The sequence below is a fragment of the Setaria viridis genome, chromosome 1 (genome assembly GCF_005286985.2).
Source record: "Setaria viridis chromosome 1, Setaria_viridis_v4.0, whole genome shotgun sequence".
In the NCBI taxonomy this organism is placed as follows: Eukaryota; Viridiplantae; Streptophyta; class Magnoliopsida; order Poales; family Poaceae; genus Setaria; species Setaria viridis.
Window position 1 is genome coordinate 28,206,742 of NC_048263.2, and position 15,499 is coordinate 28,222,240.

General features: G+C 44.9%; 2 protein-coding genes across 2 annotated transcripts; one reads left to right on the plus strand and one right to left on the minus strand.

The window, feature by feature from the left end:
* Positions 1-378: 378 nt before the first annotated feature.
* Positions 379-6,473, plus strand: LOC117858669 (protein ACTIVITY OF BC1 COMPLEX KINASE 8, chloroplastic). The gene is made up of 20 exons (XM_034741780.2): positions 379-945; positions 1,565-1,700; positions 2,038-2,204; positions 2,490-2,610; positions 2,673-2,773; positions 2,964-3,062; positions 3,146-3,256; positions 3,340-3,419; positions 3,505-3,574; positions 3,964-4,037; positions 4,161-4,230; positions 4,315-4,403; positions 4,595-4,719; positions 4,805-4,885; positions 4,977-5,037; positions 5,131-5,185; positions 5,295-5,393; positions 5,499-5,588; positions 5,899-5,958; positions 6,050-6,473. The coding sequence occupies exons 1-20, from the start codon at positions 472-474 to the stop codon at positions 6,164-6,166; spliced, it is 2,280 nt and encodes a 759-aa protein (XP_034597671.1). The 5' UTR covers positions 379-471; the 3' UTR covers positions 6,167-6,473.
* A 578-nt stretch (positions 6,474-7,051) lies between these two features.
* Positions 7,052-12,014, minus strand: LOC117858673 (LRR receptor kinase BAK1). The gene is made up of 11 exons (XM_034741795.2): positions 11,803-12,014; positions 10,684-10,816; positions 10,524-10,595; positions 10,136-10,279; positions 9,604-9,675; positions 9,450-9,521; positions 9,253-9,368; positions 9,021-9,149; positions 8,600-8,941; positions 8,082-8,476; positions 7,052-7,691 (listed from the first exon to the last, which is right to left on the minus strand). The coding sequence occupies exons 1-11, from the start codon at positions 11,891-11,893 to the stop codon at positions 7,380-7,382; spliced, it is 1,878 nt and encodes a 625-aa protein (XP_034597686.1). The 5' UTR covers positions 11,894-12,014; the 3' UTR covers positions 7,052-7,379.
* Positions 12,015-15,499: the final 3,485 nt, after the last annotated feature.

Genomic DNA, 15,499 nt, shown 5'->3' on the forward strand with positions numbered 1-15,499 from the left:
TCACAGCAACGCTTGGTCGCAGGAGGATTAGTTTTTTACCCACTTGGCGGATTCAGACAGAGGGTCCCCATCACAAGGATGGGTCACGGAATCACAGCCAAAAGCTCACACAAACCAACGAAACGAAACATCAAACAAAGCCAAAACCATAGAATAGAGGAGGGCGAAAAGAGAAACGGGAACTAGAGGCCTCAAAGCTTTTCCACGCACACCCTCCACGCCACGCGGGCCCCACCGCCTCACTTCGGCCCAATCACCGAAGCCCAGGTCAGATTGCCTCATCCTCCGTGCCTCCCACGTGGCTCCGCCACCACCACCTCTCTCTCCCCTTCCCGCTTGCCCCCTCGCCTGGCCTCCTCTCCCACCACCACTCGTCCACTCCTTCCTCCTCGGCCTCCATTTCTCCAAGCACCCGCCCGCACTCGGCTCGTCCCGCCAAAACCCCGAGACCCAAACCCTAGCCAGGGCGCCATGTCCGTCGCGTCCGCGGCGGCTTCCCTCGTCGCCTCCACCTCGCTCTCCGTCCCCGACCACCTCCGCCTCCGCCGCTTCCGCCTCCACCCGCGGCCCCCGCCTCCCCCGCTCCCGTGCTTCCGCCGGCGATCGCGGGGCTGCGTCGCGCGCGCCGTCCTCGAGGACCGCGCGCCCCCGCCGGCCGAGGAGGACGCCAAGCGCTACGGGCTCAACGGTAACGGGAGCGGCGTCGGGTACGACGATGCCGCCGTCCAGGCGTACCTCGGGAGCAACGGGAACGGAAATGGGAGCGGTAGCGCTAGCGGCAACGGCGCGGCGGTGAAGCAGAAGCAGCCTGAGGAGTCGACACCGATAAGCGCGGCCGTGGTTCCCGTACCGCCGGGGGATGATGAGAGGCGCAGGAAGGAGAGGGTGGAGGAGATCGGAAAGGAGGATGCCTGGTTCAAGCAGAGCAGCGGGGATTTGCCTGAGGTGAGTTGTCTTTGCTCGTCAATTGTCATCTGCATCGATGCATGTGTTGTCCAGCGCCAGTTCTAAGTGCGTGATCATATGGAATACTAGTGTGAAGCTTAAGTGTTGTGTTGACTATAGTCAGTGTCGCAGCTTGTTGACTTGGGTTGGGTGACATCAATGCAATGTGGGGACAGGTGGATTCGTGGTACTATAATTGGAAATGAAGTTCAAATTTAGGTAGGATTATAGGACCTACGTCAATGTGTCAATATCTTCATAAAAACTAATACTAGTACTATGTTAGTAGCATCAATGCCTCATCCACAGGCTCTGGAGAATAAAATTGATGGGTCCTGGTTTAAAATGCAACAGGCTGGCGGGTTAGTTACTCCTAGTTTACTGTGTCAGATTGAGCAGATGATACATGGACCCAACTTTTCATCTTTAGTTCTTTACCCTTGGGCCCTGAGGTTATTTGAGGTTCCCGGCATGATTTGCCACAATGCACAATTTGGAAACCATGATACGCAATGTTGTTCATTTGCTGTTATCTGATGAAGAAAATGGCTGCTGTTTTGTGTCATTCGCGGTGCTCCTTTCCCCTTTCCTTTTTGAGTTGAATAACTAAATATTTCAGGTGTCTGTTGCTCCTGGTGGTCGCTGGAATCGGTTTAAAACTTACTCGACAATTCAAAGAACATTGGAAATATGGGGCTTCGTTTTTACATTTATATTCAAGGCTTGGCTCAACAACCAGAAGTTCACCTACAAAGGTTAGTAACTTTAGAACACTAAGCTGTTTGCTTTTGTACCTGTGAGAAATAACAATAAGTTCTTCCCATCTATTTTATGATATATTTTGCTCACAAACGTCTTACTTACAAACATTTGTGAATACATTTGAATAAAATCCTTCGTCCTATACAACAGTGTGTGTGGCGTGCTAGTCAACATACCGGATGTGTATCTTTTACACAATGATGTTCATAAATGTTTTTGCAATTTTATAGATGTTTATGTGCATAATACATTCTGTGATATTGAAGAATTACCTAGATACTTGCTTCAAAATTGTGTGCCTTCATTAAATTTCTAAGACAACTTCTGCAGGGGGGATGACGGAAGAGAAAAAGATAATGAGGAGGAAAGTTCTCGCCAAGTGGCTAAAGGAGAGTATTTTGAGATTAGGCCCCACATTCATCAAAATAGGGCAGCAATTCTCCACCAGAGTCGACATTCTTCCGCAGGAATACGTGGATCAGTTATCTGAGTTACAGGTCTCTATCATGCATAAGATTAAATATGCATTAGAATTAATTCAGTTTACTAGATCAGCCTAGTGAATAACCAAACCTGCTGGCCTCAGATTGTCCACTGTGCATCCCTGTAGCATATTAGCATTTATGAGTTGCCCAGTGCTAATGTGAAGGAAGAAAATAGCTGTCAGATGTGATATGATATTAGAAATTATCCTGTACTCTCTTCTAGATTTTTGTTAATGCACATCCCTCTATTTATACCCTTATTATGATGAAACTATGAAATTGTTACCTCTATTGCAGGATCAAGTTCCTCCATTTCCTTCAGAAACAGCTGTAAAAATTGTCGAAGAAGAGCTGGGGTCATCTGTTAATCAGATATTTGATCGATTTGATTTTGAGCCAATAGCTGCTGCTAGCCTCGGTAATAAACTTGTGCTTTTAATAAACAAGTTGACACTATAATAATCTATCCCTTTTTGGCAGGCCAGGTCCATCGGGCACGTCTGAATGGCCAAGAGATTGTCATCAAAGTGCAAAGGCCTGGTCTGAAGGAGCTTTTTGATATTGATCTGAAGAATTTAAGGGTAAGTTATTTTTAGTGTTACTACTCCTATGAGATACTTCTTATTTTTCAGATAATGGGATAAAATATCCTGCATCATACATGGTTTTATATGCGCTATCGTCATCTATTGGAACAAAAAAGGATGTTATGCCCTTACCTAATGAGTTCATTTTTTACTGTTTGCTGATGAATTGCTGAATTGGTTCTAGGTAATAGCTGAATACCTTCAGAAAGTGGACCCAAAATCAGATGGTGCCAAGAGAGACTGGGTTGCTATTTATGATGAGTGTGCATCTGTTTTATATCAGGTAACTTAGTTTTATGAACATGTGTTATTGTGTTGTGTTTGATTATGTTATTACTCATGTAATCAGCTCATGGTTTCTATCAGGAAATTGACTATACGAAGGAAGCATTTAACGCTGAAAAGTTTGCTGAGAACTTCAAAAAATTGGATTATGTGAAAGTTCCTGAAATTTACTGGGAGTACACTACACCTCAGGTTTCTTCTACACAGAAACTAATAAAGTAGACTGAACAAGCAATTTGGAATAAACATATAAGTTTCTTTTATATTGATTGCAGGTTTTAACAATGGAATATGTCCCAGGAATTAAAATTAACAGAATAAAGCAGTTAGACAAGTTAGGAGTCGATCGGAAAAGGTATGTATTGTATACCTCAGCCATAGCCCCAATTTTCTGTCCCAACTGACATTGGCTGCTTCTGGCTGACATGAATCACTTTCAGATTAGGCCGGTATGCTGTTGAGTCGTACCTTGAGCAGATCTTGTCCCATGGATTTTTCCACGCTGACCCGGTTAGTCGTTCTGTACATCCTCCAGAAACACTGCTGTAGGCGTTATTGTTATTTCTCACCTTCACATCTATTCATGCACTGGCCTGCTTTCAAATGAAATACAAATATACTATTGCATAACAAAAGTTGTACCATTCAATTTATGAGGTCCCTTTGTCAAGGTGCTAGCCTTATATCTAGCTTGTTAAAAATTATATAACCTTGTCAGATTTAGGATTCAGCTCTATGTACAAATGTGCTTCAGCCATAGACAAAATCCAGCCGGCTATTATATATTACAATCCCTGTGAGACTGAATCATCCCTACTATCTTCTTGCTCCTTTTCAGCATCTGAAAGTAGAGCAGCTATTATGCTCTGGCTTAAAAGCTAATGGTGATTTCTTTACAGCATCCAGGAAATATTGCTGTTGATGATGTCAATGGTGGGAGGCTTATCTTCTATGACTTTGGAATGATGGGCAGGTAGCATATGATTTTTTTTTTTAAATCCGTTCACGTAAGCTTCATTTCAAGAGAAAATTTGTGCTACTTTTCTTCAACTAGCTACGGTATGGATAATCTAATCTTCACTCTTCTTACTTGCAGTATCAGTCAAAACATCCGAGAAGGATTGCTTGAAGTATTCTATGGAGTTTACGAAAAGGATCCTGACAAAGTTTGTTTCTCTGGGCATAATAGCCTGTAGACGATAATTTAGACCCTGTTAAGTTCTGCAGTGTTGAATCATGTATTCTTGCAGGTGCTTCAAGCAATGGTTCAAATGGGTGTCCTTGTTCCTACTGGTGATATGACTGCTGTCAGAAGAACAGCTCAATTTTTCCTTAACAGGTAGTTAGCTTCAGTGAGATTTTTTTTACTTGAGCACGCATGAGAGCTGCGTGCCATTTCATTAAAGAAGAAAGAGTAACCAAATACAACGCCATCCCTGAAAAGATGTTACCTTGTAGTTATTTGCAAATAGAATTTGTTGAACTGGATGATGAAGTTTGACTTTCCTATGTTGTGTCTATTATTTATAGCTTTCAAGAGCGTCTAGCAGCACAAAGGAAGGAGAGAGAGATGACAACTGCAGAATTGGGATTTAAAAAGCAATTAACTAAGGAGGAGAAGTTTGAAAAGAAGAAGCAGAGACTTGCTGCAATTGGTAATGATCTGTAACCTACCAACGGACTTGATAGACAAGTGTATTCTTTTGATTTTGTTATGTTGACTCAAATTAAATTTTGCAGGAGAGGATCTTTTGGCGATTGCTGCGGATCAACCATTTCGGTTCCCTGCCACATTCACATTTGTGGTCAGAGCATTTTCAGGTTTGAATGTCTAATAGGCTACATGTTTTTCAAGGAAATGGTTTTCATGCTGGTCATTGTTCTTCACTCTTTCTCTCTCCATTCTGTGCAGTTCTAGATGGTATTGGGAAAGGCCTTGATCCTAGATTTGATATCACAGAGATTGCTAAGCCGTGAGTACTTCATCATTACTAGCGTTTAATGCGAAACATTTTCAGCTTGACCTTTTTCTGGTGCTGACTTGATACATCTGTTAAATTTGCTAGATATGCTAAGGAATTGCTAAGATTCAATGAAGCTGGTGTTGAAGTAGTTGTAAAGGCAAGTTTCAACGTTTGGTCAATGCTGCTGTTAATCTATCTATACGATGGCACAATCTGGGGTATTGGTATTTAGAGTTTAAGTGCTCTTGATTTTTATATTCTGTCAGGATGCAAAGAAGAGATGGGAAAGGCAGTCCCGTGCATTTTATAATTTGTTCCGCCAACCTGACAGAGTTGAAAAGCTTGCACAAATCATTGAGCGTTTGGTAAGTACAGCATTTTTTACATTATTTTGTGGTGTATTTGTGTTATTTGCTCGTGGCCTTTCGAGGAAAGTTGTGTCATTGAACTCAATGGATTGCTGTTTACAGGAGCAAGGTGAGCTCAAGCTTCGTGTCAGAACACTGGAATCAGAAAGAGCATTTCAAAGAGTTGCCGCTGTGCAGAAAACGATTGGATATGTGAGTTTATAAATTATTATCGTATCGTTTAACTTTTTGTTGTGCTAGTTCATGCTGAACCATGAAAAGAAGGGCAAATTTGTCCGCTGGATATTGCTGAGTTCATGCAAATTCAGTTAGCCCGCATTGTATCTACTCGTAAATGTTGAAACAAAATTGACATAAGACGCCTGCAAATTAAGAAATTTGATCAAGTGGAATTGTCCTTTGCATCATGAAATTGTTTTAGTTCTTTGATACTGCACTTGTTTTTGTTCCGAAGTCCCATATCGTCATAATGTATCCTGAAATTCTGTTCTTTGTCATCCAGGGAATTGCTGCAGGTAGTTTGGTGAACCTTGCAACAATGTTGTACTTCAATTCAATCCGGGTGAGTTTCCAAACGAATTGGAGTAGAGTATACTTTTCACCAAATTTCCAGCACACATTTGTTTCACCGTACCTTCAATTAACCATTGCAGGGACCGGCAACAGTCGCGTACTCTCTTTGTGCGTTCTTCGGGCTACAAGTTGTTGTCGGCCTTATCAAGGTGAAGAAGTTGGATCGGCAGGAGAGACTGATAACCGGCACTGCCTGAACTATGCGTCCGTCGTCGATCGGTGAGAACTGACCCGTCATTTTTCAGTGTTGCCCGGTGTCTCCACCGTCCCATTTTTTTTTTTGGGTGTTTCTCTACTGCCCAATTTTCCCCAACGCGATGTAGCATAACCACGGCCAACGGCGTATAATAGTTGTATGTAGGTGCGGTGTGACTGATAAAGATGTACATAGTGTATAATAGACATTTTTACATGTATTGTCCGCTTCCATTGTTGCGTACCGAGATACAAGATTTTGTTTCATATGATGGTTCAGGGTGAATGACAGATTTGGTGGTTTCAGTTTGTTCTCTGTAAGAACAATGGTACTTTTGTGTTCTTCTCTCTCTCATACACGGATGTAACGTCAATGGTAGATGTGTCCACGCTAAATGGCATTGCTTGTTAACAGTAAGTCAATGGTGGTTAACAGAAACGAGCTTAACAAATCACATCCTTAACAACTCAGCCTATCGAAACCGCTAAACCACATCCTTGACAACCCAGCGTAATAAATCGTCGAGCTTCAAAGTTTCATAGGAGGAAAAAGGCATGTTTGCTTCAGCACATCGTAGATTATGGATTGCAGCTTGTAAAGCCACATCACCACCAATGGTGGATTACACTACTATGGATTGAAGTCTGTAGACGACCACCACCGCAGCGTGGAGCTTTGTCGCGTGCAAACCAACCTCGCAGGCACCACGCCGCTGCGGCAGCGCCAAAGAGAAAAAAAAAAGTTGCAAATGGTAATACCCACTAAGGTATGGCAAAAACGTAACACCATTGTGACGTACTCCCTCCGTCCTAATCCCTCCATCCTAAATTACAGGTCGTTTTGACTTTTTCTAGGTATATCTGAGCGCGTAACAAAGTTTACGAAATTAAAAAAGCTAAAACGACATATAATTTGAAACGGAGGATGTAATACAATTGGACGCCCGCTGCTACATCCACCGGAGCGCTACAGCAATAATGCTTCAGAAATTCACCCTCAAATATACGAATTTCATCTTAACAACACGACGGCACCCTACCCCCAACTTCTGAGGCTAGTGAGGAATCCAAAAATAGTATCATCCCTTCAAATTGTCGCTAGCAATTCCAAAAGCTACCCTTTCATATACACAAGCAGCAATTAGACCGAATCTGCCAATTAAGTTTCGAATTCTTCTTTCGGAGTCGTGGAGTGACCGATGCTCTGTCAGGCTGTCACCGTGGACCGGACAGCTCCACGGCGCGCAGGTTGTATGTTGAATCGACGATCCAGTCGTTGCGGAGTGGCGCCGACTCAGCCTCCTGCCTCACCACCTCCACCTTCTGCCACTCATCCCATCGCTCCGCCAACCCATCGCCTTCGAGCATCCTCACCACCTCCGACATCTTGGGACGGTCCAACGGGGAGCCCTGTGTGCAGAGGAGCGCCACCTGGATCAGGTTCTCCACTTCAGTCTCCTGGTAGGCATTCTGCAGGTCTGGGTCCACCAACATCTCGACCTTCCGATCCTTGAGCAGTCCTTTCACCTGCAAGATGCCAATTGGAATTATTCATTTTCGCCAGCGTGTTCTTGCCCTGAGCAGTCCATTCATTCCAGAGCTCTGATAGTTTAACATGTTTTAATAATGCATCAGGCATATGGTAGGGGCAACTGATTGCGCATTAGCATATTCTAGGAATGATTGATGTCTCCTGGAGGTTGAACCAGCCAGCTTGTCACTTGCCAATGCACGCTCTCTAATTAAGAAGGGAATGGGTTAAGAGGCAATTCATGATTAAAAGCTTTGATACCAATCGTTAAGAAAACAAACTATTAAAGTATAGCCCACAGACAGCAAAGCAGTATGGTAGAGAAAAAGCATGAGCTGTAGTGCAGTAATACAGTATGCTCACTAATGAGAAGAAAAGTAATTTACCCAGTCAAGCAGCATAACATCATCATCATTTGCAAGCCGAGCAAGGTCGAATGCCCTCTGTCCAGTAATAAGCTCCAGAAGCATGATGCCGTAGCCAAAAACATCAGTCTTCTCAGATGATTTCCCAGTGGAAAGGTACTCGGGAGCAATATGTCCAATTGTTCCACGAACAGCAGTAGTTACATGGGTGTCCTTGTAGTCCATAAGCTTCGCAAGCCCGAAATCACCTACAACGGCCTCAAAGTCCTCGTCCAAAAGAATATTTGCAGCTTTGACATCACGATGGATGATTTTCGGATCACAGTGGTCGTGCAAGTAAGAGAGTCCTCTTGCAGATCCCAGTGCAATCCGTCTCCTTGTCTCCCAGTCAAGAGGCGGTTCAGATGGCTGGCGCTCTATGAAACCAGTAGTTCAGTACCATTGATGAGAACATGAATCATAATATTCTGATCACTTACTTGGGGCTGTGGGTGGCAGCCATATTTAGAATAATTTTATAATAGAAAAGAACAAAGTACCTCGTAAACGTGATGCCACACTCCCATTAGCCATGTATGGGTAGACTAGCAATCGTTCAGTAGGTGTCATGCAGAAACCACGAAGTCGAAGAAGGTTCCTGTGCACTGCCATGCTAATCATCTCAACCTCTGTTTGGAACTGAAGCTCACCACCAGGTGTACGCTCCTCCTTTAGTCTTTTGACTGCTACCAGTGAGCCGTCAGCAAGCCTTCCCTTGTACACTTTTCCAAAACCACCTCTTCCTAAAATGTTCTTATTGCTGAAATTATCGGTTGCAACTTGAAGCTCCCGCAATGAAAACTTTTTGAGCTGACCAAGATGAACTTCTGGATCCTCCTCAGCTGAAGAAAAAAGGACCAGCAGATGAACAAACAGGCAATATGGATTGACAGAAAACAAAGTCCACCATATGATACAGACCAGGCACATCGAAGAAATGCTCTTCAGGTTTACGACGGCGCCACATTGCAAATGCGATTGCAGGAACAGCAAATACCAATGCCGCACCAGCAGCAACACCCCCAGCGATTGCTCCAGTGCTAGAGGCACCTAATATAGGAGATATAAATCCAGGAAGCACATGTCATCCAGAATGCTAAACTTTTTCTAAATATACAAATGAGAGACCAACTTAAAAGTAAATAAAAAAAACCTGTTGATGGGGTTGGAACCGATGGAGGGTTGAACGGAGGTGGCGGGGAAAAAGGAGGAGCCCCAGGGCAGGGCTTTGAAGTGCCAGGACCACAAAGCAATGGATTATTGGCAAAACTGTAACAAATAAGTAACATTCATCATGTACACTGAAGATATAGTTAGGCTAAGCACGATTGAATTGCCCAGGTAAAAGACCTTATAGGGGTGAAGAGTGAAAAGGAACCAGTCGATGGGACTTGTCCTGAGAGGTTGTTGTTCGAGAGATCCCTGCATTATCATGGTAGTTATATATCCATCCAACAAATAACAAAATCATCAAGAGTACAGTATTAGCGCACATGGTACTTACAGTACTTGGAGAGTGGAGATATTGGTCAAGGATTCAGGAATTTGACCAACCAAGCTGTTGTTGTTGAGACGGCTATCCTTGCAAAATAGGCACAGAAACAGATAAATATCTGTGACTATATCAGAATATAAGAGAATAGAAGACACAATAATAAAAATAAAAAATGTCAACGATATTTTTTTTCCAAAAATACAGCATGGGTTTTGCCAATAAATTATAATTCAAGGATATAACTGCCATAAATATAGAGTAAGCACCAAAAGAGTAAGAGAAAGAAGGAGAAGCAAACACCTAAGCTCATGTATCAAAAAAGAAAACAAAGTTATCTAAATACCAATATGTCACACAAATCAACAAATGTAACATCACATGTTCGTCTTATTTTTTTCATTGAGAAATATATAGGTCATTCTCGACAAAGAGATCAAAAGTTTAAAACAACCACCAGAATAAAAAAACTAAAAGAATCGCAACAACATTCAGAAGAAAAACAACATAAGCAGGTGCTAGTAAACGAAATAAGTGTTCTTACAGGAAACGCAGCTTCAATAGGTTTCCCAGGCTGTCAGGGATATCGCCAGAGAAGTTGTTCATATACAGATCCAAACTGACCAGGTTAGTTAGGTTGCCCAGTTCAGGGGGTATTGTCCCACTTATGTTGTTGCTGTAAAGCTCCCTATTACAAAATAAAAGTTACATAAATCAGTTATCGGACGTAAAGGAAGACAATTACAAAATTTGAGGATGTATGCTACAACTAACAAACAGAATCATGAATAAACCAACTTCTGCATGGACCATTTTTAGACAAACAACATATCATGCACATCTTAAAACAATTACACTGAGGGTGCATACAAGAGACAGCTAATTCACATCTTGAAACAATTAGCAAAACCAGATGCATATGCAGAACTTACAAATATTGGAGATTTTTCAGCTGACCAAGCTGGGGGACTAGTACACCTGATAATTGTGCATTTCCAAGGTCACTGAGAAAGAGGGGACATTTAGAATCAAACGGCGCACATCTTCAACACTTTGAAATGCATAAATGAGAGTTTTTTTCCAGCAACTTACACTCTGATAACACTGTTATCATTGTTACACGTAACATGGAACCATGTACAGGGATTAACGAGAGTGGGATCCCAACTCTGCAAGACATTGTTAGCATCTTTCAAGCTCTGCCGCAGGCTGTAAAGAGCATCACCTGTGGACAAAAGGTAACATTATCATCAGCAAGCATACTCCCAGTTAAAATGGATAAACCTATAAGAAATTTTATCGACAACGAGCTTCTACGCAAAATATTTGGCAAAAATAGGTCTCCTGGAAAAAAACAATGCGATCAAAATTTCTCAAACAGGTAAGGTAAAAAAATTATGTACTTGAAAGTTCCCAAAACACAAATGGATTAGTTATTACAATAGGCCCATCCATTGCTAGTACAATACAGTGTCTGATGTTCTTCTATTCATGGTACACCATGGGGACACATCCTATAGAACTATACTGTTCAATTACTATCTCTATCAACAACAAAAAAAAAACAGAGAGATAGAGAGAACTGTTCATTAACATGGCTAGGCTTGACCCAACAATAACACAGAACTAGCAAGAATTTTTTTTCTCTGGCTCAAAGAACGGGTCAAATAATCTCACCTCAAAGTCAAACATTAGCAAGCCGAATGAACTCCTCAATTTTGGAAGGCAATATTAGCATAATTCCTCTTTTTAAACAGATAAAGTAGGCCAAATTTGGTGGCCTCTTGCTGCAGCACTACTGGAAGTGGACTTCACGATGGCCCGAACGCCCAAACGCGGAAAGTACTCCTATATATGACGTAACAAAACGACTACCACGGAGCAAGAAAAATCTACGCTTTTTTTCCAAAGCAACGAGACATCGCTCGTTCAATCCTTTGCTCCACCAAAGCGGAGCTATAACTCAAGTATAAACATGTGCACAAACAGCAAGAAGCCAAAAATATCAGCACCAACGGAATCAAGAGATAAGAGACCAAGCAATAGCAACTAGTGCAAGCTAAGCATCGAATCAAATTAAGTGAGAGAAATCAAGTTCAGATGCTCCATCCCTGCAGCGCAGATTTCAAACTTGACCCAAACCAAACCGAGCAGTCGAGGGGCCCTACTGCTACTACTACGTATCAGATGTTCAGATCAGGCGCGACTCACCCTCGGTGTTGGCGACGACCCGCCCCGGGCCGAGCAGCACCGCCACCGCGAGGACCACCGCCCACCACCTCCCCGCCGCCACCGGCGCCATTCCGACTCGCGCGCCAAGCGGGCCCCACCACCTCACCGACGCATGAGGCGGGCCGGCCCCCTCCCAGACGGTGCCGCCCGATCTGCCGCGCCGCCGCCTGCTTCCCCCCGCTCCCCCTCCTGAGCTCACGACCTCCTCCTCCCTCCTCCCCCTCTCTCTCCCTCAAATGGAGGTGATATTTTTTTTCTCCCTTTTTTTTTCCGCGGCGAATTCTCTGTAGCTGGAGATGGAGTGCGGCTGTGCGCGTGTGTATGTGTGTATATGTCCCGACCTAAAAATGTTCTACTACTCCGCGCGACGGGACCATCGCCTATGCTCGCGGAGCACGGGGGAGCCCCCACCGCGGCGACGCCAGCGGAGAATCGCTGACGTGCGGGGCCAGGGAACTCCCGGGCCCGCGTGGAAGCGAGAGGGGTGGGTGCCGCCGCGGGGGGGCGCCTACGCGCGGGGCCCGCGTGCTTTCTGGGGGAGTGGGGTGGGTGACTTGATGGAGCTGGTGGGGAGGGAGGGAGGGAGGGAGGAATACGGGAAGGGGGAGCAGGGGGAGGCGCGGGCCCCGCCGGCATCTGCTGACATGGCGGCGCGCGGTCGCCGGGGATCTCGTGGACGCGGTCCTCGGTACGCCCGGCGCGGCCGGCCTCGTCATTCCCCGAGTGATGGTGTCGCTCCGGTACAGCCGCCCTGCACGAGTGCCCATCGATTGGGAAAATCATGACCACCCGTCCACCACGGCCTGTTTGATTGGTCCGTGGAACGGACGGACTGACCGACCACTTGACTCAGCACCGGTCCTCTGATGACTCCTCTCGTGATTTTTTCAAACAAAGCCCTCGTTTTGGAAGTAATTGAAATGGCTAAACCGGAAGCTTCACTGTACTAGCATGTTTTAGTGAGAGATTAGCTTAAGCCAACGGGCCAAACCGCAGCATTAGCCGGTCCATGGTATGGTGTGGTTTGATGCAGTGTACTCCAGCTGCTGCAGTAGTGCTCCTTTCGCAGCAGTGCAGCGCAGCAGGCTTCCTGGTAAAGTTAGTTACGGCCCCCGGATCCCGAGAGATGTGAAAAGGGCCAATCGCACCAGTACGGCGACGTGCCCGTGGATCACTGCGCTGTGGGCCCGCCTCCGCACAAGGCCAGCTGGAGAACAGTCAAGAGTCCGCTCTCTCCTCCCGTGAGGCTGTGACACGGAGAAAAAAAAGGACCCGCGAGGCGCAGAAAAGCCAGCGCCGTCCCGGGCCCACCTGTCCCGCTGTCGTTCCCGGCAACCCCAGCCAATAGGACGCCGCCACGCAAGTGGCGAGGGTGAGAAAAAATGGGCAGGTGCCGTGTTCGGTACAAGTACAAAACAGGCGCGGTGCGTTGCGTCCTCGAACTCTTTCCTCGTGTAGTCGTGTGTGTTCGCTCCTTCAATTCTTCCATTGTGGTGGGCCCAGGCATGCACGCCGGGCCCGGTCAAAACAGTTGACCGCGCCCGGCCGGTCTGCTCTGGTCGTTAGCGGCCTAGCGCTAGTGACGACGGCGACTCGCCGGTGCACGGAATTTCCAGCACCGCAGTCCGCACGACGGGTATCGTCCGGTGAGCTCCGGCGACACCATAGTTGTCGAAATCTAGGTGGTATTATCGCATCCTAGCGCTATCTTGCCGCTGTCAGCTTTGGATCGTTGCAGGTGGTATACTTTATACTGTAACCGAAGATTTTTCTCTTTCTCGCTCCGGCGATGGGAAGACACTATTCGTGCCCATGGAGGCATGGAATATCCCCACGGAAGGAAGACCGAAAAGTCAGTCAACGCTCGCTGGTGGCCTCACCCGAAAACGACCGGCCGTGTCGCGGAGCCGGCCAATCTAGAGGGCTTCGTTCCAATGGCACGTTCATGCGATCGTGACGTGCGGTAGCAGTAGAGCACGAACCGCAAAAAAAGGAGCGTGGCGTCGCCATCACCCGTGCTCGTGCTCATCCCGCTTGGACCGAACAAGCCTAACGCTGGGAGGATTTCTTCGCTTGTTCCAGAACGTCTCTAACGCTAACCGGCCGGATTCTTTTGACACTTGGGACGGATGATCCTGCAAAAGGAGTGTGCAAGGCAGGGTTCCCCACGTACGATGATGAGGACCTCTCTCGTCGATCGATCCGTGCGGAAAATCAGCGAGAGAAACGTACACAAGATTGTCGACCGATCGTGCTCGAGTAGGTGGTAGGTGGTAGTACGTACGAGAGCTACCGTATTAGGTGTATGGAGTAGGCAGCTGCGTGAGATCGAGCAGGTATTTTTGTATGAAGGTAGGTGTGGATCAGATGCTTTTCCAGCCTAGCGAAGAGCAAGTTTATTCAGGTATATTCAGGTTTCCACGTGCACACTCCAATAACAACTACTCCCTCTATTTCAATTTATAGATTGTTTTGATTTTTTAGGTTCATAAATATTATTAGGTTACGGCCGTTTTGGTGAAAGTTTTTTTAGATAACAAAAAAGTTTCGACTTCAGAACCGAGCATTAGACGCAGTTATTACAAACACACCTAAAGTTTACACCACACCGCAGTTATTACACACACCTAAAGTTTACACCACACTGTGTTTAACATTATTGACTGGTACGCAGAGTGAAAGACCATCCATGGGATGAAAAAAAAATACATAGCTCTAGACTCTAAAACCTAGCAAGCCTTGATGAGCCGCTCCTTTGGATCGTCAGTGCGCTGCAACAATGCCTAGAACTGAAGCCAATGTGTCCCCTGAATAGCATGTGCAAACAAGTTTTTGTCTACCAATATTAAACACAGTATCGTTCCTTGTGAGCCAAATTGCCCAACAAATATATGCAGCGCCTGTCAATAACAAAACATTATGGTCTCGTCCCCCTTGTTTATGCCAATTATTAAACACATGATCTGTGTTTCCTAACACAATGTGTACCCAATTTTTTTTTTGCATAATGACATTCAAAAAATAAGTGCGGGATAGTTTCTAGCTTACTAAAAAAACAATAAGCCTTACTCCCATTCCAATTTCTCCTAGCTAGATTATCTTTCGTAAAGATCACTCCTCTTTTGAAATACCACATAAATATTTTTATTTTTCAAAGGAATCTTCGTATGCCAAATTTCTTGTGTAACTTGGACTCCGTTATTTAACTAGGTGCCTATACATGGAGTTCACCGTGAAAACTCCATTCTTATGTAGATTCCACACAATACCCTCATTCAAATTAATATGTGCTATTCTCGCGACAAAGTTATACCACTCAATTAACTTATTCCTAACTAAAGCTCTCCTAAACAAAACATTAGCTGGGTTCATATCGAGCACTTCTGCCACAGTTGCTTGTTTTCTCCGCACTATATTAAATAGATTAGGGTATTGGAATTTTAAAACCCAGGTACCTAACCATTTATCCTCCTAAAATCTGATTTGGTTACCGTTATTTAGCCTGAACCTTCCTAAATATAGGAATTGGTCTTTTACCCCCATCAAACTTGACAGAAGTGAGAATCCCCAGCTCTTTTACTCACCTGGCTTAAGATTTTATTCTTTAGATATTTGTTTCTGAGCAGTTCCTGCCACAACCCCTCTTCATTACACAGCTTAAAAAGCCATTTGCTTA